This window comes from Sus scrofa, chromosome X, assembly GCF_000003025.6.
Source record: "Sus scrofa isolate TJ Tabasco breed Duroc chromosome X, Sscrofa11.1, whole genome shotgun sequence".
Classification (NCBI taxonomy): domain Eukaryota; kingdom Metazoa; phylum Chordata; class Mammalia; order Artiodactyla; family Suidae; genus Sus; species Sus scrofa.
The window spans coordinates 20,035,994-20,063,176 of NC_010461.5; the positions used below are offsets into that span (position 1 = coordinate 20,035,994).

At 40.0% G+C, this 27,183-nt stretch overlaps 1 protein-coding gene across 1 annotated transcript in view; it reads left to right on the forward strand.

The window, feature by feature from the left end:
* CXHXorf58 (chromosome X CXorf58 homolog) overlaps positions 1-15,826 on the forward strand; it is a 31,074-nt gene extending 15,248 nt beyond the window's left edge. Inside the window, 4 exon segments of the mRNA XM_021080584.1 lie at positions 5,408-5,539; positions 11,356-11,585; positions 14,601-14,763; positions 15,283-15,826. Of these exon segments, the coding sequence (XP_020936243.1) occupies positions 5,408-5,539; positions 11,356-11,585; positions 14,601-14,763; positions 15,283-15,459 (702 nt within the window). The 3' untranslated portion in view covers positions 15,460-15,826.

Consider the following 27,183-nt stretch of genomic DNA (forward strand, 5'->3'; position numbering starts at 1 on the left):
TGTCTAGTTTTCACCCTTCCACTTCTCCTGGGACTGGGCTCTTCCTCCCCAACACAGTAACTGTTGAAAAAAAGAAGTAGCACAGAAGTTTTTTTAAAAAGGAAAATATGCCGTCATGCCTTTCTTCTCTGTGCTGCAACTGTCACTCACCTGGAGTGATCTCTGTTAATAGTTTGTTGTGTATCCTTCAATTTTTGATAAAAATACACAGGTATTTTTAAATTTTTTGTTCTTATTTTTAAAATATGATCATACTATTCAGCTTGAGTTTTTCACTAAACATTTTAAGGGGTTTTAATGATCAGAACATACTCAGCTTGGAGAGAACAGTTTAGGGTTCATTTTGCCCTTTAGGTCAGCTTCAAAACAAGCTGGTGATACTTAGATTCATGGTTAATAGAAAGCCTGTAGAAATGGAAATTTTCTCACTCTAAGTTCACTCAACTTTTTTGCTCTTTGAAGGTAGATGTGGAGTTCCCACTGGGGCTCAGTGGAAACGAAATCTGACTAGCATCCATGAGGACACAGGTTTGATCCCTGGCCTTGCTCAGTGGGTTAAGGATCCAGCATTGCCATGAGCTGTGATGTAGGTTGCAGACACAGCTTGGATCCCTCATTGCTGTGGCTGTGGCCTAGGCCAGCAGCTACAGCTCTGATTAGACCCCTAGCCTGGGAACTTCCATATGCCACGGGTGCAGCCCTAAAAAGACCAAAAAAAAAAAAAAAAGAAAAGAAAAAAAAAGTTTTAGTCCATTCAGATGTTTAATCTAAGTTCATATATAAAGGAAGGGAGTTTCACAAATTCTTCTCTCTCTTTTTTTTTTTTTTTTTTTTTTTTGCCTTTTTAGGGCCGCACCCATGGCATATGGAAGTTCCCAGGCTAGGGGTAAAATTGGAGCTGTAGCTGCTGGCTTAGGCCACAGCCACGGCAACACCAGACCCAAGCCGCTTCTATGACCTACACCACAGCTCACAGCAACACTGGATTCTTAACCCACTGAGCGAGGCCAGGGATAGAATGCGTCCTCATGGATCCTAGTTGAGTTTGTTACCGCTGAGCCACGACAGGAACTCCCACAAATTCTCTCTTGTTTCATCTTTTCCCATAAATCCATTTCTCATACATTTTGTTATCATTTTTCAACAACATTTCTCATATATTCACCAAAAAAATATCCCACAAAACGCAAAAACAACTGAAAGGATGTAGACTAGCCTAAACAACTTTGAGAAGAACAATTTAGACAATTTACGCTGCCTAATTTCAAGACTTAAAAAGCTACTGTAATAATCCTGAGAGTGTAGTGATGGCAAAAAGATAGACATGTAGATAAGTGTGATGGAATAGACAGTTCAGAAATAGACCCAGGCATATATGATTGATTGTTCTTCATCAAATTTGTGAAGGCACTTCAAATGGTGCTAAAACAATTGGATAGCCATGTGTATAAAAAAGAGATCTCACTTCACTTACCTACTTCTATGATCTATTTTCAGAGCAATGCTTATTTACAGAGGGTTGTCACTATACTAGTCCATCAACTATATTTCGAATATTCTAAAGCCTTGCTTCCCAAAGTGTGGTCTGTAGACCTTTGGCAATGGCATCCCCAGGAACTTAATTAGAAATGCAGGCTCAGAGTTCCCATTGTGGTTCAGTGGGTTAAGAAACCCAAAGTTATCTCTGTGGGAATTCCGGTTCAATCCCTGCCCTTGCTCAGGGGTTAAGGATCTGGCATTCCCACAAGCTGTGGCTTAGGTCATAAATGCAGCTCTGATTTGACCCCTGGCCTGGGAACTTCCATATGTCACAGGTGCATCTGTAAAAAGAAAATAAATAAATGGAGTTCCAGTCGTGGCTCAGTGGTTAATGAATCCGACTAGGAACCATGAGGTTGCGGGTTCGATCCCTGCCCTTGCTCAGTGGGTTAAGGATCCAGCATTGCCGTGAGCTGTGGTGTAGGTCGCAGAGTCGCCTCGGATCCCACATTGCTGTGGCTGTGGCGTAGGCCATCGGCTACAGCTCTGATTAGACCCCTAGCCTGGGAACTTCCATATGCAGCGGGTATGGCCCTAGAAAAGACAAAAAAAAAAAAAAAAGAAAGAAAGAAAGAAAGAAAGAAAGAAAGAAAGAAAAGAAATAAATAAATTAGAAATGCAGGCTCTCAGGCCCTACCTCAGACCCACTGAATCAACATCTGCATTTTAACAAGACCCCCCCCCAGGTGATCCTAGGCACAATACAGTTTGACAAGCACTGTCCTGAAGGTGCCACCCCCATAGCCTGGACACTTTTGGGCAGTTGACAGTTCTTAAACATTAATGTCCAGCAACTGTCATTTTAAGTTGAAGATCCCTGTTCTTTTTGAGGATTAGGCATTTATGTAAAAAGGAAAAACATTATTAGTAATAGCTACTCTTACTGAGCACTATCGAGTATGATGTTAAACATTTTATGTGCATTATCATTTAATTCTCACAAACTCTAGGATGTAGATTCTGTTAATTATTTTTAAAAGACTGACTTGGGAGTTCCCATCATGGCACAGCAGAAACAAATCCGACTAGGAAACATGAGGTTGTGGGTTCGATCCCTGGCCTCACTCAGTGGGTTAAGGATCTGGCATTGCTGTGGGCTGTGGCATAGGCCAGCAGCTGTAGCTCTGATTAGACCCATAGCCTGGGAACTTCCATATGCTGTGGGAGCAGCCCTAAAAAAGCAAAAACAAACAAACAAACAAGCAAAAGAATAAGTAACTTGCTTAAGGTTTCACAACTACAAAGTGAAAGAACTGACATCAAGACTCAGGGAGCCTGGGAGTTCCTGCTGGGTCGAAGTGGGTTAAGACTCCAACTGCAGTGCCTTGGGTAGCTACAGAGGCACAGTGGTTAAAGGGTCCAGCATTGCCACAGTTGTGATGTATGTCGCAGCTGCGGCTTGGATTCATCCCGGGCCCAGGCATTTCCATATGCCATGGGTGCAGCCATAAAAAGATAAAAAAGAAAAAAAGAGAAAAAAAGACCCAGAGAGCCTGACTCCAGAGCCCATGCTCTTAACCACTTCTGAGTCAGGAACCCCACTAAGTACATTGTCTTATATGGCCCCTGGATAACTCTGATAAGGTGCATGTCATTCTCATTTTGCCTTTGTGAAAGCTGGAACTTGGAGAGGCTCATCAGAGCCAGAACTGAGAATAGAACACTTCTCCGTATTTCCACTGTACTGTGTACACTTCAAGGTTAAAACAATGTCAGCAGTCATGGCGGTTTTGTTAATTCTGAGCCTGTATTTAACTGAACGGTTCCAAAACAAGAAACCTCATTCCCATTCAGAGATACCAGTTGTTACTATCTTCATGAGTGAGAATTTCCGGCCAGGCAGGGAAGTGCCTTGAGATATTAGGGTAACTTGACATGATCAACTGTAGCTCTAGGCCAACAAGTAGCTGCAGGGTTGTGAGGACTTCTGGGCCACAGTGATGCTAGGTATTCAGAGACCTGTCAAATATAGAGATGCCCCCCTTGGACCCTTTGAGTCACCCACCAAGAATGGAACCTGCCTCTTGAATCCTAGTCTGATTGGCTGCTCTCCTGGAATCCTTGCCTACTTTTCACCCTTCCCTTTCTCCTGGGGCTGGGCTCTTCATTCCTATCCCTTACTATCCAGAAGGACTTTCCTGAATCTGGTCATACATGGCCAATGTCTGAGAAAGAAAATCTTGGCCACTGGAGGGCAAACTTTTTTCAAACCCCTGTCGCAAGTGGGCAGTGAGCCTGCCCTGTGCTGCCAGGCTGGGGTTTTTTTGGCTGAGAGACCAGGATGGGCCTGACACAGCTGAGCCACAGAGCTGAGGCACTGTACATACAGGAAACTGGGGCTTGGAGAGCTTGGTGCTGACGCTGAGCGGAGTAGAGTAGGGAAGAACTGACAAGAAATACCTTTTTAAGTAACTTGAGCAAAAGTAAACTATAGTTATATCTAAAGAAATTCTCTAGGCAGGAATTATATGGTTTTAAGACCTGTTCAGTGTACAACTGTTTGTTTTTACCTTTAGTGTCGCTGTGGAGATGGTTAATTAGAACCCACAGGAAATTAATTGCAAGAAAGCATAGTGGAGATACGTGCCAATACTTACTTTTCTTTAGATGTATAGTGTGTGAAGAAACTAATGAAGCAGAAAACAAAAATGATCTGCCTAAAGGAAGGTTCCATCACATTTTTAGTAAGCTGTTTCTGTCCTTTCAGTTTAGTGCATTAGGAATAAAACTGCAGCCATTTGAATATTTTCTTTCATTTCCCATATGTGTCTGTGCTCTAAGCTTTGGAATTTAAATAAAGAAATTTTCTGGATAACAAAAGTGAGAATCAAAATAGAAAATATATTAAGGTTTGCTGTTGTATTGTGTGTTAAGTAAAAAGAATAGAAATTCTGAGTTTCAGTCCTGTCTCAACCACTCTTCTACAGCCTTATATCATCATCAGAATGCAGAGTTCCCATACTTTCACAGTATCACATTCTGAGTCACAAAGGAAAAAGAAGCTGAACCAGAATCTACTCCAGTCTCCCTTCACATAAGCATAACCTTTATGGCCAGAAGCACAGATATGTAATATAAAAATATGTAGTGAAAGAGTCAGCACATACTCATGGGGGCTGGGAAGGAGGGTGGGGAGCACATGAGTCTCCATTCACGGTCTATGCAGAGCTCTAAACACAAGTATAGGTATACGTGGAAGGGTATGGTGCAAATAGAGCCAGATAGGATTCGAGCCTCCATGTTTTCTGTGATCCTTCTGTCTCTGCCCTCTCAGGTGCTTTTCTTGAGTACAAAATGTTAATATTTGGGAGAGGAAAAAACTCTTTGTTTGCTACTCTTTCAGTACTGAGAATGAAGCCTGAAGGAGAGGGAGGTCTCAGCACTCTCAAACGTACATGTTTCCATTTGGGGGCGATGTATGAACTACCACATAAAAGGGAGCTGGCCCCAGACTTTTCATTGCGGTTCCTAGGGCAACCTGCTTAATAACCAGATGAGTTTTCTCTGCATTGACAGCATGAACGACGTTAGAGGTTTGGTTTATTTTTTAAAGGGAAATCATGTTTTTTAAGGGGAAAGAAGCAGATTTAAAAATAAAATGAAACAAAACTGTGGTCCTCTGAGGATTGTAGACTCAGGTACTCCTCTAGCTACATTCTAAAACTATGTAGATGGTGATGGAAACAAATTTTAAGTGGTTTAAAAATCCTATATATTCCCTTCTTTTAAATACAATCTTTTTGAATAGCAAGCTACAGAAGAAAGGAACAGTATTTGATGTATTTGTCACAAAAAATATGTAAAGTGTATGCTGATAGTTATTGCTATTATACTACTGTTTTAAAAGTATTTTCTTTTCCCTTTATAGGCAGTGGTTGATGTTTGCAAAATAATGGGGAAAAAGAAATTTTATCATCAAATTATGGAAGATGAACGTCTTTTCCAGAAGTTCAAAATAACTGATGAAATAGATATTGTCACTCTGAAAGATTACATGCAGGTATGGAACTTAGATTTAGAGCTTGAAAACAGACAAACAACAAAATAAGCTTTCTTCCTCCTGTCCTCTAGGAAGACTCATACAATAGTTTATTGTGATAAAATAAATACATATAATATAAAATGTACCATTTTAAATTGTACAATTCAGTAGTATTAAGTACATTCACAGTGTTGTGCAAACATCACTACCATCTAGTTTAAGAATCTTTTTATCACCCCAAAGGAAACCTCATATCTATTAAGTGGTCACTCCCCATTCCTCCATCACTCCAGCCCCTATCAACCACTAATCTGCTTTCTGTCCCTCTGGGTGTTTCATATTAATGGAATCATATAATATGTGGCTTTTTGTCTCTAGGGAATGATAGCTAAGCAATGTGGGATTTCTTTTGGGGTGATAAAAACATTTTGGAATTAATAGTAATATATACCATGATTTACTAAAAACCACAGAATTTTATACTTCAAAATGGTAAATTTTATACTATGTGAATGTTTTTTTCTTTTTTTGGCTGCCCTGCAGCATATGTAGTTCCCAGGCCAGGGATCAGATCCGAGCCACAGTTGAGACATACTGTGGCAACACCAGATCCTTTAACCCACTGTGCTGGGTCAGGGATTGAACCTGCATCCTGGTGCTGTGGCGACACTGCTGATCCTATGGTACCACAGCAGGAATACTTGAATTTTTATCTCAAGAAAACAAAAATTAAAAATAAATACATAGTGCTAAAAAGAGTGCATGACAGATATTTGATCTAGTAAGGAAGGGTTCCATTATGGTTTGGATGCTTTCTGCTACAAGTAACAGAATATCCCAACCACAAGAGGCTTAAATAATAAAGGACATTTATTGTCACATGGAGGAAGTCCCTGGATAGGATAGCTAATGCTGTAGCTCAAGGACATCAGGGTTGTGGGTCAGCTTCTCTACAGTACTTTTGGCTTCCTTTATACAGTAACAAGCTGACTATCACATTCTCAATTATATTGAAAGGCAGGAAGAAGGGGACTCCTAGTGTCCTTTTCTTTTTATCTCAAGAAGAAAACTCTGGAGTTCCCGTCGTGGCGCAGTGGTTAACGAATCCGACTAGGAACCATGAGGTTGCGGGTTCGAACCCTGCCCTTGCTCAGGGGGTTAACAATCCGGCGTTGCCGTGAGCTGTGGTGTAGGTTGCAGACGCGGCTCGGATCCCGCGTTGCTGTGGCTCTGGCGTAGGCCGGTGGCTACAGCTCTGATTCAACCCCTAGCCTGGGAACCTCCATATGCCGCGGGAGCGGCCCAAGAAATAGCAACAATAACAACAACAACAACAAAAGACAAAAGACAAAAAAAAAAAAAAAAAAAAAAAAAAAGAAGAAAACTCTTTCCCAAAAGCCCCCAACAAGTTACTTCTCAAGTCCCATTGGTCAGAACTGGATCATGTGCTCCCCCTAAACCAATCACTGTAAAGAGAAATGGGATCATTTCCCACAATTGACTTCAATCAACCACAATTGTGGTTCTTGTGCTGGGGCCCTCCTTCCAGGAGCATGTATATCTGTTCCATACCTGGAAAACAAAACAAAACAGGGCTCCATGAGTAAAGGAGAAGTGGGAAATGGTTGATAGGCAGGCACTCAACAATGTGTCACAGCCTCAGTCTGGGGCTGAGCAGGTGGTGCACCCTAGACAAAGGCTCTGTGTCAAAGATGAGCTGCAGGGCCTGAAAACAGGTTTGTGGGCCTAAAGAAGAGAGACCACAAGAGGTATGGTACGAAGTCAGGCTGGAGGACTGGTTAGAGCTCATGCAGGGCTTTTGACCATAGTAAGGTTTTTGTTTTTTGTTTTTTTTTCCTCCTGGATTCTGTGCACAGTGAGAAGCTGGTGCAGTGTTTCAGAAAATGAGGTGATCTAATAAGTGAAGAGATCTGTCTGGCTGCAGTGTAGAGAATGGATTAGAGGACAGTGAGAGCCTTCTCTTAGTTAGGAGGTCCCCGTAGTATTTTAGGAGAGATGGTAGTTTCTTGGCTTAGAGCTGTGAGGCTGGAGATTAGCTGTAAGAGATAATTAGAAAATAAAAGCAGTGGGCCTTGAGGACATGGAGATAAGCTAGAGGAAGGTGTCTAACACTGCTCCTAGGTTTCTGGTTTGCATATGGTCAGTTAGCAGTGCTGAATCAGGGAACTTAAACTAAATACCTGAATAGTAATAGCTAATGCTGATCTAATACCTCCTTTTATTCTCATAATAACCCTAAGAAGTAGGTATTATTGTCACCCCTGCTTTCTAAATTCTAAAGAAACAAGGGATCTCAAAACTCTAGCTAATAATAATAATAATAATATATGACCACTCAGTTGCTTCCATGTGAACTGTGAAATTAATGCAGTGCTTTGGAGACTCCCAATGGTGCTTTCTGTCTTTTAGAGCCTTAACCTAGAAGATTAGGGAACTGAACCAGGAAATAAGTAGAGCTTGGGAATGCCAAGTATCTTTGCTAAGAACATGAGCCACATACTTGAGGGTTGTGACTATGCCAAGGATTGGTGTCATAGAAAAAATTCCCCAGATAGACATATTGGAAGAGAGTGATATGATGATTGCTGACATTTATTGAGCCCTTTATGGACACCGCATTGTTTTTAGCTCCTTATATGCATATTGTCTCCTTTAATCTTCAAGTCTGTAAATTATGTTACCCTTTAACAGATAAGAAAAATAGAGTTTAATGAGATTTTTTAAAACTTGCCCAAGGTCATATAGCTAGTAAGTGCAGAGCAAATCATTGACAGTTCTGAGATGTTTACCCATTTTACCACTCCATTCTCAGGAAGTGAAATAAACAGGCAGTCTTCATTTTGCACGGTAGTACAGGGCCATAAAAATGACCTTGTGAGCTGAAACCATGAAGAGCAAACTTAATGATCAATAGGAAAAATCATGATTGTTCCATGCCTTTAAAAAATCTTGTAAAAACATTAAAAACTATTACTGTCTGTTATAAATACATAGGAAAATGAAAAAAACACTTATTTAGTGTACTGTAATTTAAAACATTAGAAACAGTGAGAATTAAAGTGTTTTACTTCTTTGTAAAAAGCTTGTCAACTGTAAATATACTAAAAACCATTGAATTATACATTTTAAATGGATGAATTGTATGAGATGTGAATCTCAATAAATATAAAAAACAAAAACTCATTTTACTTAGTAGTTTAAACAGTGCTCACCTTCTTGTTTTTGGTTTTGGTTTTTTTTGTCTTTTTGCCTTTGCTGGGGCTGCTCCCGTGGCATATGGAGATTCCGAGGCTAGGGGTCTAATCGGAGCCGTAGCCACTGGCCTATGCCACAGCCACAGCAACGCGGGATCCGAGCTGTGTCTGCAACCTACACCACAGCTCACGGCAACATCAGATTGTTCATCCACTGAGCAAGGGCAGGGACCGAACCCGCAACCCCATGGTTCCTAGTTGGATTCGTTAACCACTGCGCCATGATGGGAACTCCTTCTTTCTTTCTTTTTTTTTTTTTCTTTTTTGTCTTTTTGCCATTTCTTGGGCCACTCCTGTGGCATATAGAGGTTCCCAGGCTAGGGCTTGAATTGGAGCTGTAGCCACTGGCCTACACCAGAGCCACAGCAATGCGGGATCCGAGGCGAGTCTGTGACCTACACCACAGCTCACGGCAATGCTGGATCCTTAACCCACTGAGCAAGGCCAGGGATCGAACCCGAAACCTCATGGTTCCTAGTCGGATTCATTAACCACTGAGCCACAACAGGAACTCCTTTTTTGTTCTTCTATATAACTTACAACAAGGAGTGGGCATCTTTTCTGTATCCTGGCAGATTGTCATACTCCTTTCTAAGTTTGAATCACCTGCCAATATTTTATCCTTTGTACCTGAAGTGAAATATCTCAGAGCTCCTTCAATATAAAGTTCTTTTTTGCCAACATTACTTCCTCTGAGAAAACATCATCCTTTTCGTCACAGCCATTTTCTTCATTTATATCAATAAGTGCACCTTCACCAAGTTCCTCTAGTAGCCTAGCTACAGTCTCTTGAAGGATGACAGTGTCACCATCCCCACGGTCGCCTGTTTCTTCTCAAACTCTATTTACGTTCAAGTTGGATTTCACTTCCAGCTTTACCACTTTTTGTTTCTTTGGTGGACTTTTCCCTCTTTCGATTATTTTTATTTGTAAAATGTCACATGGGTTTATCACTGGAAGACTAAGAGGCAACACAATTACATACTTCGCTGTCTGTGTGTGAACTAAATAGGAGATCTATAGTGACCAATCACTGACACACCTTGAAAGAAGTGGCATGATTTGTCATCTACCACCATGCACATCTGTTATTTTGTGGTAATCTATGGATGGAAGAGATAGCAGCTGAGTTTATACTTTATGCATTTACTCAGTTCTACTGTGGTAATTGAAATTTGAACTTTTTTTCTTTTAGGGCTGCACCGCGGCATATGGAAACCCAGGCTAGGAGTTGAATTAGAGCTACAGCTGCTGGCCTACTCCACGGTCATAGCAACTTGGGATCTGAGCCAACGTCTGTGACCTACACCACAGCTCACAGCAACAATGGGATCCTTAACCCAGTGAGTGAGGCCAGGGATCAAACCTGCATCCTCATGGATACTAGTCGGATTTGTTTCCACTGCTCCACAATGGGAACTCCCTGAACTATATCATTGAAGGACTGAGCTTATTTGACTAAATGGTGGTAATTAAAATTTGTGCATGCCTAAATGATTTAAAGGAGACTGCTTGTGTGTGTGTGTGTGTGTGTGTATGGCATACCCTAAATGCCTAGGTATTATTCCATTTCCAAGCATCATAGCTCCTCTTACCCTATTCCTGTCTCTTAAATGAAGGTTGCAAGCTGCTGCATGCCACAGCAAGAGGAAAAAAAGAATATTGATAAGGGTGAATTCATTATATATATTTACATATTATAATTCCTTATTATTCTAAATTTTTAAAAAAGAAAAGTCCAAATACTCCAAATAAAGACAATGAACTTCACCACTTAGCACCAGAGATGAACTGATTATTTCTAAAAAGGTTTGTGCAAATGTCCTCTTAATGCAAGCATGTCACAAACAAGCACTGCCAGGTATGTAAATCACACAACTATTTTCAGTTTTTAGGCCCATCCTCAGTTTAATTTATCTGAGTTATGTCTGCCTTGAAGGCTTAATCTTTATGCCTTAAATAAATATTTAGTGCATTAAATAAATACTAATGTTTAAGCATTAAATAAATAGTGAATGTGGTACTATGTGCATGACTCTGTGTGACAAGGATCCTGCCTTCTAGTAGGGGAGCTAAAATATACACAAATAGCTAGAACATCAAGTAGTCGTTAAGAAGAGTCATCAGGGAGTTCCCGTCGTGGTACAGTGGTTAACGAATCCAACTAGGAACCATGAGGTTGCGGGTTCGGTCCCTGCCCTTGCTCAGTGGGTTAATGATTCGGCGTTGCCGTGAGCTGTGGTGTAGGTTGCAAACGCGGCTCGGATCCTGCGTTGCTGTGGCTCTGGCGTAGGCGGGTGGCTACAGCTCCGATTCAACCCCTAGCCTGGGAACCTCCATATGCCGCGGGAGTGGCCCAAGAAATAGCAAAAAGACAAAAAAAAAAAAAAAAAAAAAAAAAAAAAAAAGAAGAGTCATCAGAGATGTCAATAAAATTCACAGATGAGATTGAGGAATGCTTTTTGGATGAAGTAACATTTGAGTGAAACTTTAGGAAATGTGTCTAAAAACATTCTAGAGCACCATAGCCAATCATGTTTAATTGTTTTTTCCATATAGTATTCCAGTCTTCTGGATGAGACCCCTGCATCTTCTGGTGGCAGAAATAACTATTGGCGAAGATTAAACCTCGAAAACATTCCCAGGACAATGATAATGTATGACATAGTTGATTACGCGGAGACTGGAATAATCTCAAACCGTCTGAAAAAAGAAATGAAGTATCTATTGCAAAGAACGAAAACGGAAGAGATTCATCAGCGCCAGCTACAGATTGTTTCTGAAGTTAGGTAACAATGATCTTTCACTGGGTTACAATACTAGGAGCATTTCTGGAAATGTTCACATTCTGCCAAATAGCTCACGAAAGATAACAGAGAATATGGGAAAAACAGTGTTGGGGCAGATTGCTCAAAATTATGCAACTTTGGGAGTTCCCGTGGTGGCTCAGTGGTTATCAAACCCAACTAGCATCCGTGAGGACTCGGGTTTGATCCCTCTCATTGCCGTGAGCTGTGGTGTAGGTTGCAGACGTGGCTAGGATCCCGCGTTGCTGTGGCTGTGGCGTAGGCCGGTGGCTACAACTCCGATTGGACCCCTAGCCTGGCAACCTCCACATGCTGCGGGTGCATCCTTAAAAAGATTAAAAAAAAAATTATGCAACTTTGTAAACAGAGCACTAAGAAAAAGGCCAGTTGATACCTGGGGAGATAACTTATACCACCAGACAGGCCACCACAGCATATATAAAAAATCTACGACAGAATGAAAATGCTGGTGACCCTTGGTTTAGAGCAGGTAGTAGGCACCAAGACAGTGCAGATGAAAGTGGAGCCCTGGGCCAGTGTGGTGGCCTTTTAAGTGGACACGAGAGGCACTGTGACCTGCCAAGAACCATGAACCACCCAAGGTAGGGATTACAATAGAAGGTAATAAGGGTGGATTGTGTCGGGGGAGTGCCTCTCTGAGGAGAGACCCCTAAGTGCTGGTGCTAAATCTTGTTTTCTTTCGGGGGGGGGTTGCTTTTTAGGGCCACACTCGTGGCACATGGAGGTTCCCAGGCTAGGGGTCAAATCGGAGCTACAGCTGCTGGCCTACACTACAGCTCATGGCAACGCCATATCCTTAACCCACTGAGCGAGGGCCAGAGACTGAACCTGCAACCTCATGGTTCCTAGTCGGATTCATTTCCCCTGCACCACGACAGCAACTCCAATTCTTGTTTTCATAAATGCAGCCAAGAGGGCTTCCTTTGCTCATGCTATGCAGAGAAGGACTTTTTCCTTTTCTACTGAAGGTTATAATTCTACTCTTGCTATTCTGGCTCCCTTTGCCGAGGATAAATTGCATATAAATTGCAGTCACATTATTCTCTTCTTTACCAATAACATGTGAGCCAATTCACATTATAGAAAAGTGTGTCATAGCAAAATAGTCTCTATTATGACCTAAAACCACATAGACAGACTATGACTGCGCCAATTATATTCCTTTTTCTTTTCCATTGCCAAGTCTCACCTAGCCCATCTTATTTACAGATTAAGCTTTTTTTCCCTTAAAAATAAGAGATAATAAGACTGACAAGGACCTGTTGGTAGTCTATTTCACACAGTCATATTTGAAATGAAAAATAGTCTTGTAATACATGAAGAGACACTGATGACCCTCTGTCAGGCAACGCACTGGGAGTAGAGATGAGTGGGTGCCGACCCAATAACATAATTTAGCCCATTTATTTTATGATCAAGGCTATACATTTGCCAGACAGATGGCCTGGTGTAGAGCACAGTCTGTCATCATGAAATAGATTTTCTCTAACTCATCCATGTAAGCACTGAATATGGAACTTAACCCTATTACCACCAAGGTCAAATAAATGATGTAATTTTCTCTGCCACCATATATAACTATAAGTTCCCTGCTATTTAGACTCCTGCTACTGATTATCCAAGAATGGGTCACTTAAAGAACCAAATAAGTAGCCAAATTCTAAGTCAATTGAAGAGGGAAAAGTACTCTGTTAAAGGCTTTTTTTGAATGCAGCCTTAGTTTGGACTCTTCCAGAAGCAAACCCTGAGATAAGGATTTGAGTATGAGTAGTTTATTTGGGGGGTGATCCTGGAAACCACTGATGAAAGGAGGCAGAGAAGTGAAACGGGAAGTGCAGGCAGCCGAAACAGTGTTATATTAACAAACAAGTTATCACTGTGGGTAACTGGGGCTTAATCCCTTCTGGGACTGTCGTAGCCAGTGTAGATGTGCAAATCAGGTGATCCCTCAGCAGGCGAGGGAGTTGGGATATTTGTATATCAACACCCATTAGTCATTGGTTAAGGCTGGCTTAGGAGGAGAAGTGTTAATTCTGGGATGCTTTCCCTGCACATGAGCTCTTGTTTTCATAAGAAAGCTCCAGACTGGAGTTCCCTAGTGGCTCAGCAGGTTAAGGACCTGATGTTATCACTGCTATAGCTTGGGTCACTGCTGTGGCATGGGTTAGATCCTTGGCCCAGGGAACTTCTGCATGCCTCAGGCATGGCCAAAAAGAAAAAAGACAGAGAGAGAGAGAAAGCTCTAAGGCTAAGTGAGGCTGATGCTTGCAGTTGGAAGTTGAGCCTGTGTGCCCTGCAGTGGTAAGCCAAGGGAACTATGAACATGGCACCAACTGTGTCTGGTCCCAACACTGATAAAAACAACTTGTTTCAGCTGTTATGAAATTTAATACTTTTTGGTGTTATTAGTATATGATATATATTTCCAAAAAAATTCAAATGGCTACTACAGTTTTCCAGTAAAACTGATTTTATTTTATTTTATTTTAGTCTTTTTGCCTTTTCTAGGACCGCTCCCGCGGCATATGGAGGTTCCCAGGCTAGGGGTCGAATCGGAGCTATAGCTGCCGGCCAACACCAGAGCCACAGCAACACGGGACCCGAGCCGTGCCTTCACCACAGCTCACGGCAACGCCAGATCCTTAACCCACTGAGCAAGGCCAGGGATCGAACCTGCAACCTCATGGTTCCTAGTCAGATTCGTTAACCACTGCGCCACGACGGGAACTCCAGGAAAACTGATTTTAAATTGCTGCCACACTTTATCATTTTCACCACCATCATAGGTAAAGAACTATGCTATGTGAGTCAAGCAAAAAAGGTAACTTTGGCCTAAAAACTTACATGCAATATTGCTCTAAGCACTGAGGTTTATGATATATTTGCTAGAGGATGCTTTAATGAAATTTGGAACTTGCTTTACATTTAAATTTTACTTTGTGCAATTTTTTCTGTTTGTACTACAAATATTCTTAGGCGCCCTTCATGCTTCTCAAGTCTTCACCCTTTGTATCGACCCTACCAACAGCAAAGTCAAATTAAACATCTGGGTCGTCGATCCAAGCAAGCTCAAATGAAAGTTGAAAAAATGAAAAAAGCTTATAAGATGGCTAAAGAAAAAGATGCTTCTGCAGGAACTGTAAGTTTAATTTGTACTGAATTCATTGTTTTGGACAATATTCAAAGTGTAAGTAATTCTACTTCCTTAAGTAGAATTTTCCTAATCTAAAAGTTCAAGGATGAAACACAGACATTTGGTATATACATGGAGAGTATAAAGCTACATTCCCCTTGGTAACACATATTTTAAAAATTCTTAATATAAGTAGCTATTCTAATAAATACCAGCCATTTTGGCTCCACATCAGCATGAGTTGGCAAAAAACCCCTATTGTTTCTGTATGTTGACAGTGTTGGTTCAGCACATCTCTAATGGTGCTTTTCTTAAAATGGAAGTCATTTCTATCTACACTTACTAAGAACTAGAGTGTAGAAAATCAGCTTCAGTATACTACCTTGCAGAAATATTTACAGTGAACATGTATTCACGTTTTACTTTGCCGATTAAAAAAAATCTGCTATAAGTTTTTTGAGATGAGGCTAAGTATGAACAGTCAAATATAAAAACCTTTCTGCTTTTATTTATAATTCTACCTAGGAACCGCAAAAGGACATACCGGGCCCAAAGCAAAAACAGTCAATCATCCTCTCCACCCCATCTTTTGACATTGTGAAAGTTAGTGAACTGATGTCAGATGACGAATTGGAAAAAGAGGAAAAGGAATTATTTGCCTGGTGTCAAGAGTTGTATGTTAATAATTCTCCATCAAGTTAATGCACAACTAATTGACAGGAAACCAAGTTATTCAACAATCTGCTTGTCTTTCCATAAATGATGAGTATGTGCATAAAGGAACAGAAAATACAAACGAGCCCTCAGTATGCTCTCTTAACCAAATGTGAGACAGATTTTAAAGCCTTTTTATATTTCCATAGGTACAAATATTTTTTACTGACAGAATTTTAATCTAAATAAATAATTTCAGCTAGATGCCCTCAACCTAGCTATATACGGCTTTGTTCAAGAAATAATGAGTATTGAGTCCCTGGAATTTTATTCAATTTTTATTTTCCTTCATTAAGAAAAAATATCTGAACAGGCCGTGCTTAGCATAAATATTAGAATTCACAGAATAAAAAGCTGCTCTTGAGTCAGCCTCCAGTGTCTTTTTTTTTTAGTAGCATGTTGTTTTTACAAAACAGCTTGTGATTGACCTACTCTGAATTATAATAAAAATAATAGTGAATTTGTTGTTGCTACAGTAGGCATGACCTAGCATACCTAATCATTATTGAGCATTGTAAGCACCTGGGGCAGAATGTTGCCTCTGCTTCAATGTTGTACTTTGTATATTTTTTAGGTATAAAGACAGTTTTGAGTAATATTGATCAGTTTCCTTTTGAACTGATAAATTCTCATTCCTAATATTGTACAAATTATTGATTTTTTTTTGTGATCCAGGCTATTATATCAAACCTTACCTGAGGCTGTGATAATTAAAGCACATTATTTATTGAACTTTAAAAATACAATTTTTGATTTTGCTTAACATTTAAAATGTGGAGGTTGATTCCTGATTAACTCAGGCAAAGCAGCCTATAAAAGGATCTCATCCTCTGCTAAAACATTGTCTAAAATTATAAAGAAAACTAGGGGGGAGTGTGTATAATTCCCACTAGAATATATTTGACATAAATGTGTACTCTTCAATATTAACATATCCTCTTTCAATTTCCAAAAATAAGATTGCTAATCCTTTTGTTTTCAGAGCTTGTACTGGACAGTGGCTGAATAGAAAAAACACATTTGTCCTCATGAGTCACACATACTCTCATTCATTAAACTAGAATGCAGTTCCTCTTCCAATCAAATGCATATCAGATCCAGTTCACCCATAGCATGTGCAATAACAAAGCTAAGAAAGATTCCAGGTAATGAGGTGAGATGAAGAAAAAGATCAAAGGAAGGATAGATTCTTTACATTTAAGGGCACCCTCTTTTCAGATTTCATTAACTATGACTGTCCCATCATAAACCCTAGCAACAAAGCTGGGAAATATTCTTTTTTTTTTTTTTTTTGTCTTTTTGCCATTTCTTGGGCCGCTCCCGCGGCATATGGAGGTTCCCAGGCTAGGGGTCTAATCGGAGCTGTAGCCACTAGCCTACACCAGAGCCACAGGAACGTGGGATCCGAGCCACATCTGCGACGTACACCACAGCCCTCGGCAACGCTGGATCGTTAACCCACTGAGCAAGGCCAGAGATCAAACCCAAAACCTCGTGGTTCCTAGTCGGATTTGTTAACCACTGCACCATGACGGAAACTCCAGAAATATTCTTGTTTAGGGCAATTATGTACCCAGCTAAAAATCTGATTGTTGTAAAAGAAAGGGATAATGGATATCAGCTGCCAGAGATGTGTCTTCTATTCTTTTAATACACATTAAACAATATAACCACATCACAAAAAAAAATCCTTTTTTTTTTTTTTTTGGCTTTTTAGGGCCACACCCGCGGCATATGGAGGTTCCCAGGCTAGGGGTCAAATTGGAGTTGCAGCTGCTGGCCTATGCCACAGCCACAGCAACTCAGGATCTGAGCGATGTCTGCAACCTACACTAAAACTCACAGCAACACTGGATCCTTAACCTTCTGAATGAGGCCAGGGACAGAACCCGTGTCCTCATAGATGCTAGTCAGATTCGTTAACCAGTGAGCCACAATGGGAACTCCACACAAAAAATCCTTTTAAAAGTAGAATTACAGGAGTTCCCTTGTGGCACAGTGGGCTAAGGATCCGATGTGTGACTGCAGTGGCTTGGGTTGCTGCTGTGCTGCAGGTTTGATCCCTGGCCCAGGAACTTCCACATGCCCTGGATGGGATGGGCAAAAAAAAGATAAAAGTAAAATGACATATAATCTTATCTCTATAACAACCGCTTTAATTTGCTCATATCTTTCTAATCTGTCAAAATGCACACGTCATAATCATAAGTAATACAGATTCTATGTTTTCATTTAATATTATATCTTAAATATGATTTATTTCAAAATTAGTAATTTTTAATGGCCACGTGACACCCCATTGGGTTGATGAGGCATAATTTACTTAATCAAGCCCACATCACTGGATATTTCATTGATCCTAATTTTTTACTATTGTAGGTAATTAACACTAGAGTGAGGAGGAACATCTTCATACATGTTCTGCTTTCTTTTGGTTATCTTTCTGTTATTTATTTTTAACCCATTTGCACTGTAATTAGAGAATATGATTTGTCTGATACTGATTCTGGGAAACTTGTTGAGGCTTACTGTAGCCAAGTATATGGTCAGTATTTATGTCTTTCTTATATTCTTGAGAAAAATGTGCATTCTCTATAGTTAGGATACAATATTCTATATATGTCATTTTTTCTGAAGCATGCAGAAGTTCTCAGGCCAGGGATCTAACCCAAGCCACAGCAGTGACAATGCTGAATCCTTGACCGATAGGCTACCAGCGAACTCCTAGTGCATGTCCTTTTGATCAAGCTTATCAATTGTGTTATTTATATTTTCTATACTACGCTACTAAGTTTCGGTCTGTGTGACATCAATTACTGAGAAAGATTTGTTGTATCCTATGGTGGTGGTGGACATGTTGATTTCTCCTCATGATTCTGTCAATTTTTGTTTTATGTTATTTGAAGATATCTTTAGGTACATATATAATTTCAGAAATTGCATCTCTTCCTGGCAAATTGAATCTCTTATCACTATGTATTTCCTATCTTTATTCCTAATAACACATTTTTCTTTGCAGACTATTTTGTCCATTATGAACAGAGCTTTTTCTGGTTAGTGTCTACCTGGCGTATCCTTTTCCATTTTTTCTTATTTTCAACATTTTTGTGTCAGAGACTGGCTAGGTGCTCACTAATTCCATTTCTTCTTCCTGGGAACACAAAACTACATTTCCTAGCTCTTTTTACAGTAATAATGGGACCACCAGAAGAATATAGGCAGAAGTGATATAGAGACTTCTACATTTGGCCCCTAAATGTCATAGATGGTCTTCGATGCATTCTTCCCCCTGCTCACATGGCATGGAGAAAAAAAAAAACCTACAAAATGGTAGAACCAGGATTGAAAGATCTTGATTCCTGTGTCACCGATTGAAGGAGTAACAGTCAAAGAAGCCCTCTGACATGATGAACTGTGATGTGAGCAAGAAATAAACTTTGTTGTGTTAAGCCCCAGGGAACTTAAGGGTCGTTTGTTAGGACAGCTATCATTAATTATTCTAATATACCATGTCTTTGGGTTTCATGTTTTTTCTAGGATAACAGTAAGTATCTGGATTGATTTGTTTTAATCCAATCTAAGGATAGCTTTCTTTTATTTAACTGGTCAGTTTGGACCATTTATACTTTATTGTGATTTTAATTAATTACTGATATGTGGAATTATCTTTACCATTTCATTTTGTGCTATCTGTCCTGATTTTTCTGTCTCTTCCCCCCTTCCTGTTTTCTTTCAGATTGTTCTTTTGATTCCACATTTTCCCCTTGATTATTTTGGAAATTATAGCTCTATGTCTAGTCTTAGTGATTACTCTTAAAGTTTAGCATGTGTACTTAAAATCTGAATCAATAGCTCCACCCCCTCTCCCAAACTATCCAAGGGCTTTAGAATGCTATTCACCATCCTCTTGTCTTAAAAGTTATTGTTATCCTTTTTTTTTTTTTTTGTCTTTTTGCCATTGCCATGGCCGTTCCCATGGCATATGGAGGTTCCCAGGCTAGGGATCGAATCAGAGCTGTAGCCACTGGTCTATGCCAGAGCCACAGCAACGAGGGATCCGAGTTGTGTCTGCAACCTGCACCACAGCTCACAGCAACACCGGATCCTTAACCCACTGAGCAAGGCCAGGGATAGAACCTGCAACCTCATGGTTCCTAGTCGGATTTGTTAACCACTGAGCCATGACAGGAACTACTGTTATCCAATATTTTAGCACCACTGTTTTTAACCTTCAAATTAAGTATTATTTTTTTTATAAATTTTAAGACTTTTTTTCTGGAATCATTTTTCTTTATCCTGGTGAATACTCTTGAAAGTTCCTTTAATGAGCATCTTTTGGTGATGACTCGGTTTTTGGTTTTCTGAAAATGTCCTTATTTCACCCTTATTCTTAAATACATAATTTCAGTAGGTATCAATTTCTATGTTAACAATGATTTTCTCTCAGCAATCCGAAGTTATTGTTCCACTGTTGCAGCCAGTCTAGTTGTTGTTCCTTTCAGATGCTCTCTTTTCCCTCTTGAAACTGTAAAGATTTTCTCTTTGTATTTTGTGCTCTTCAGTTAGACTGAAGAAATTGGCTGTCCTGCATGCTCTCTCTTCTGTCTCCATTTTGTTTCACCTTACTGTCCTGTGAGAACCTAGCTTTATGCTGAGGTCTCAATTCCAGCCTTACCTGAGCCCAAGAGCTTGTCTCCCACAGATGTGAGGTCACTAAAACCCAAAACTTTAGTTTCCTGGGAGTGACAAATGTGTACAGGGTCACCAGTCACTTACCATGCTAGTGTGTAGCTCCCTTTTATTTTTCACTCCTGAGGATTGTCCTTCTTACAAGCTCGACTATACTTTTTAAAATATAGAGTTCCCATCGTGGCTTAGTAGTTAATCAACCCAACTAGGATCCATAAGAATGCGGGTTCGATCCCTGACCTCGCTCAATGGGTTAAGGATCCATCCAGCATTGCTGTGAGCTGTGCTGTAGTTCACAGACATGGCTTGGACCTAGCCTTTTGTGGCTATGGTGTAGGCTGGCAGCTCCAATTTGACCCCTAGCCTGGGAACTTCCATATGCTGTAGGCGTAGCCCTAAAAAGCAAAAAAGAAAAAAGGAGGGGGGGCATTTCATCTGGGGTTTCTGGGGTTTTTGCAGTAATGGGTTTTTTTCAGAATATTTAGTCTGTGGTTTTCTCATAAATGAAAGTCCATATTGCCATTTAATTCTGTTGAATTATATCCTTAGAATAAAATATTGAGAGGCATACTACTAACTGCATCAGAGATTTTAAACATTTTATAGCTGTTCATATGCATTGTCAGATTGCTTTCCAGCCCTTCTCTTTTTGAGTGGTACTATATTGATGTTTGTTTATCCACTTCATGGAAGCAGAGTAGATCAGAGAATATGGGTTTAAATCAACCAAATCTGATTCTCTCTTTCTCTTCCCCATCTCTCTCTATCCCTCCACTATTCACACACATAGAGATTAGAGGAACTGTTTGCTTAAAAAAAAGTATTGTTGTGGTTTGAGACGCAAGAGAATTAAGAAAGAAGGCACCATTTGAGAAGGAGAGGATTAAGATACATGTAGAAGAACTTCTGGCTTAAATGTGCTGGCTTGAATATCTATCTTAGTCTCTGCTGCCCTCTCAAACTCCACTAAAATAACAGTAAAGAGATTTTTGTAAATGCATAAACCTTCAATAATAAAGAGAGATCAGAGAAAACTGGAAAATGTTATCAGTTGGAAAACTTATGAGTGGTAGTTGATGGAGCATATCTGAGAATACTGTATCTTAAACTGGCTAAGGAAAGCTAAGAAACAAACCAATTTACACTGTGCGACCCCTAGAAGACTCGGGAATTGGCAACAGCTAACAGGTTATTTTTGGAAGTGAGAGGTGAAGTGGAAGTAAGGAGAAGGAAATGGCTGAAAATCTGTTTAAGAAGCATTAAAACACCAAATCCCTTTCCCACTGTTATGAATTGAGTTGTGTCCTATCCTCTTCCTTGAAAAATATGTATTGAAGTCCTAACCCCCAGTACTTCAGAATGTGACCTTATTTGGAAATAGAGTTGTTGCAGATGTAATTACTTAAGATGAGGTCATACTAGAGTAGGGTGGGTCTCTAATCCAATAGGACTGTATCTATAAGAAGACAGCCATGAAGAGAGTTCTCATTATGGCTCAGCAGAAACGAATATGACTAGTATTCATAAGGGCACAGGTTTGATCCCTGGCCTAGCTCAGTGGGTTAAGGATCCGGTGTTGCTGGGAGCTGTGGGGTAGGTCAAAGATGCAGCTCGGATCCTGCATTGCTGTGGCTGTGGCATAGGCTGGCAGCTACAGCTCCAATTCAACCCCTAGCCTGGGAACCTCCATATGCCGCAGGTGGCCCTAAAAAAACAAAAATAAAAAATAAAGAAGACAGCCAGGTAAAGCCAGAATCAGCTAAAAGAATTAAAATGGTTGCCTCTAAAGATCAGAAAATGGGGGAAAGAGAAGCATCCTAGTGAATTTTACAGCAATCACTGTAGAACTATTTGACTTTTAAAGCTCTGTGCAAGCATACATTTGATTTTTTGTTGTTGTTGGTCTTTTTGCCTTTTCTAGGGCCGCTCCCACAGCATATGGAGGTTCCCAGGCTAGGGGTCGAATCGGAGCTGTAGCCGTCAGCCTACACCAGAGCCACAGGAACGCGGGATCCGAGCCACGTCTGCGATGTACACCACAGCTCACGGCAACGCCGGATCCTTAACCCCCCGAGCAAGGCCAGGGATCGAACCTGCAACCTCATGGTTCCTAGTCGGATTCGTTAACAACTGCACCACCAAGGGAACTCCAAGCATACATTTGATTTTTTAAAAAAATATTTAGTACAAGAAAACAGGAGAATTGTTGGGATGCAGACAGGAGTGTGCCAGAGCAGCTTAGGCTTAGCTTGCTCAAACTATTGTTAAATTTTCAGGAATTTTGTGAGCCATTTGTTAGATATAGCCATTAATTAGAATAAAAGCATATAAGCTTACAGTTAAATAAACTATTATATTAAAAGAGCAGTTAGTTACTCAAAACTCATTATTTTACATTTTACTATGATCTATGACTTTGCTCTTATTTATATCTATTGTATCTATCTGACAGAAATACTATACAATGGTGTGCTACTGGACATCTCAACGCTATGTTGAGGTATCATGTTGGTAACTAAGTTGAAAATATATGTATTTCTTGTTTATTTCTTATACTTTTTAATGTTAAATATAATACATCTGTAGAAAATTATATAAAACTAACACATAATTTACCAAATTATTGGAAGCAAAGACAGCTTTGTAACTATCATCCATGTCAGAAGAAGAACCATGGCTGACCACCCCAGAAGCTCTCCACCTCCTCCGCTTCTCCTAAGAGTAACCATACTTCTGACTTCTATGGTAATCACTTCATTGCTTAATAGTTTCATCACCTAAGCATGCATTAACAAAAATATTAATTCAGCAAATATATATTGAACATTTATTACATGTCTGAATGAAAAGTAAATTTTAATGACTTTTATTATTTTCAGGCAACTTACAGAATCTTCTTGAGGGACAAATTGTTATACTTCACTCTATAGTATTAGCTTGGTCACCAAGTCAGGAGGTATCTCCAAAAGTGTTAGGTCTTATATATGAAATATATATTAAAAGACAAAGGGATTCTTGAAAATAGCATAGAAGTAGTGCAACAATGCCTTCTTGAAGAAATTATGAACTGCATAACCACTTGTATAGAAACCTGTCTGATTTTCAAGATTAGTACATTTACCAAGCACCACCGGTAGTGACTGCAGATTTTATAGGAACAGTTTGTAGGAACTTAGCGATAAAGGGTTTTCTAAAAGAAGAAGCAGAAATTTGATTATATAGTTCTAAATAATCAGAAGCTTAAGTTTTTAAAAAGGACACAGGAGTAGTCCTGTGATGTAGTGGGTTAAGGATCTGGCATTGTCACTGCAACAGCTCTGGTTGCTGCTGTGGCATGGGTCTGATCCCTGGCCCAGGAACTTCCACATGCCACAGGTACAGCCAAAAGAAAGGATTAATATTCTAGAATTTTATACTCTCTAACTTTTTCCTATGATGAACCAATAATACAGTCTCCCTAACCAATAGTAATTATATCTAGAATAATATTGACAACTCGTAGATCTGATTTACTTTTTTTTTTTTTTTTTTTTTTTTGCTTTCCAGGGCCGCACCTGTGGCATATGGAAGTTCCCAGGCTAGGGGTCGAATTGGAGCTACAGCTGCTGGCCTACACCACAGCCACAGCAACAAGGGATCCAAACCATGTCTGCAACCTACGCCGCAGCTCACAACAACGCCAAATCCCTAACCCACTGAGCCAGGCCAAGGATCGAACCCAAAACCTCATGGTTCCCAGTCGGATTTGTTTCTGCTGTGCCACAATGGGAACTCCTGATTTACTTTAACTCAGACATCAAGGCTTCCTGTTCATAAGCAGTGGTTGGCTAAATTATTTTAAGGGTGGTTTAATTTAGAATAGTTTTATGGCTTATTTTCGTAGTGCACTAGTGAATGTTTTACATATATATCATGCTTATAAAACTAAGGAAGTTTTAGTAACAAGAATTTACTTCACCTCTAATGTTCAATCTTTGTTTGGAAGTAAGGTGAGATGCTCAGATTTGTGGAACAGAAGGATAAGAAAGAAAGAAGATAACCCAAATACCAAACAATTTCACCCTTGCTCTATAAATTTACAGTATTATATCCAGCTATGATTCATAGAAATGACATTAAGTTTAAAATATTCATGTGTATCATTTTTTAAAGTTCTCCAAGAGTAAGGCATTTCCTTCTGTATTTTTGGAAAAGTGAATATTCATTTCTCCCTGGTAATATTAAACTGTGACAATCTTTGGCATTGAAATTAACCTGTCAAATTATATTCTCCAACATTCGCAGAGATATGAGAAACTTCTAAAAGTGAAAATATCAAGATACGATTGGTATGGACCAGACTAAAAAAATAAATAGCAAAAATTATACCATTCCATCATGGAAAAATAAGAACCAAACACATCATTTTCTTATTTTGGATCAATTATTACAAGTTTCTATAAATAAAAATCTTCCATTGTTAAAAGATGTTGGATGAGCATTTCTGGAAATCTGTGACTAATGCCATTATACTATCTGTCCCAGGGAGTTTTATTATGACATCATCTCTTGAGAAACTTTAAATTTTAATTCATAGGTTGTTCTCGGCATGCAATCCATTACTTTTTTTCTCGTTAAGAGTACTTTCTCGGAGTTCCAGTCATGGCGCGGTGGTTAACGAATCTGACTAGGAACCATGAGGTTGCAGGTTCTATCCCTGGCCTTGCTCAGTGGGTTAAGGATCCGGCGTTGCCGTGAGCTGTGGTGTAGGTTGCAGACGCGGCTCGGATCCCTCGTTGCTGTGGCTCTGGCGTAGGCCGGTGGCTGCAGCTCCGATTCGACCCCTAATCTGGGAACCTCCATATGCCGTGGGGGCAGCCCTAGAAAAGGCAAAAAAAAAAAAAAAAAGTGTACTTTCTCATCATTTAGGGCAAATAAGTTGATGTAATTCTTTTAACATGCTAAATAGGATCAGATGATGATATTCAGGCTCACATCAATTTAAAGTGAAAAAGGAGTTCCCACTGTGGCACAGGGGGTTAAAGATCTGGCATCCTTGTAGCCGTTGCATAGGTTGAAGCTGCAGCTTGAATTCAGTCCCTGGCCCAGGAACTTCTATATGTCATGGGTGCAACCAAGAAAAAAATGTGAGTAAAAATGCTCTGTGCAAAAATTATGCCTTGGGAATTCCTGTCACGGTGCAGTGGAAACAAATCTGACTAAGAACCATGAGGTTGTGGGTTCGATCCCTGGCCTCACTCAATGGGTTAAGGATCTGACGTTACTGTGAGCTGTGGTATAGGTTGCAGACTTGGCTTGGATCTGGCGCTACTGTGGCTATGGCTGTGGCTGTGGCTGTGGCGTAGGCTGGCAGCTGTAGCTCTAATTGGACCCCTAGCCTGGGAACCTCCATATGCTGCAAGTGCGGCCTTCAAAAGCAAAAACAACAACAACAACAAAGACTATGCCTTGCCAGCCCTTTCTTGCCCTCACAGATTATTTCTGAAGGCACAGCATCGAAGGAATATTATTGACAGAAACGTTACAGCACCATTCCCAAGAATATATTTCTGTAGTTTGAGTAATTTTGGAATAAATCATGATATTCATATTTTCCTTCTAAAATCACACAAATCCTTCTCCAGAAGGTAATATCACTGTCTCCAAAATGTGATCCCCTTCCCAGCTATGGCAGATGCTGTAGATGTGCCACGTTTCCCTTCGCATTTCCCAATTCCGTACACACAGCCTGACTTCCTGCTTACCAATCCCTGACCACCTTTTTTCCTCTTATTCATTAAATTGTGTCTTCATACTTAATAGCGTCATTAGGAAGACCACAGCAATGCACTAATGGTAAAAAATTTTTTAAATTTAAAACCAGGAAAATGTAATTTTGTGAATTGTTGGTACAGAGAGATGAAAAACCACAAAAAGAAGAGAAAAATGGATTAAGAAAGGAATGCAAAACCTGGAAAAATAATAAATATTGGGACCAACAGGTAAAACTGTTGCTTTTGTTTTTGGAGTGTGTGTGTGTGTGTGTGTTTGGCTTTTTGTTTGATAAGCAGGTTGACCTTTGTTTAGGCCATTCTGCTGCTGTTTTTTACATAGCAGGCCAGAAGTGCCAGGGAATTAATGCCCCTCAAGAGCGACGCTAACTCAGTGCCCGAAATAACATTGGTATATACATATCTCATCTCCTTCTGTCTTTGGTAGAGTAACTGAGGTTTGTGTGTGCCTTACTCTGGTTCTCAGAATTTCCCCAGCACAGTTATAGTTCCAATCACCTACAGTTGCAGTGAACTTAATCCACTCTTTTGGCTGCTCTGCCTTCCTTGTCTTACTTTCCCAATAACTTTCTCATTCTCCTGCTGAGGTATTTGTTTTTATACCTTCTAAATAAGCTACTTGCACTGGAATCCTTGCCTCAGAGTCAGCTTTTGGGGAAAACCAACCAAAGACCGCCCTTACTGTTTTGGTCATTCTTTCCTCAACATTTGAATTCATTTGTCATTTCCTGGTTCTATAGTGCAATAAAGAGAACAAATATCAGCTTCGTTAGGAAATGACTTTTCAGCTCTTTCTGGACATACTGTCTTCTTTTTATTTCATGTCAAGAATAGTCATTTTTTTTTTGGCCACACCTGCAGCATGCAGACGTTCCCAGGCCAGGGATTGAACCCACACCACAGCTGTGACCCAAGCCAAAGTAGTGACAATGCCAGATGCTTAGCTCACTAGGCCACCAGGGAACTCCAAGAATAGTCATTTTAATTCCTTTGCTAATCCTCCAAGGTATAGACATCTGCAATTGAATTTGGCTACATGGAGAAAAAAATAGAGTCTCTAGTGTCCCTATAGTCAAACTCAGGTCCCAGTCAGTAGTCATTGATTTCAAAGATGCCTTCCAGCTTTAAAATTCTATGAGTTTTAGCACCAATTCTACAAAAGCTACTCCAGAAAACCAAAGAGGAAGAAATGCTTCCCAACTTATTTTGAGGAAAATATAATAATATCCAAACCAGACAAAAGCATTGTAAA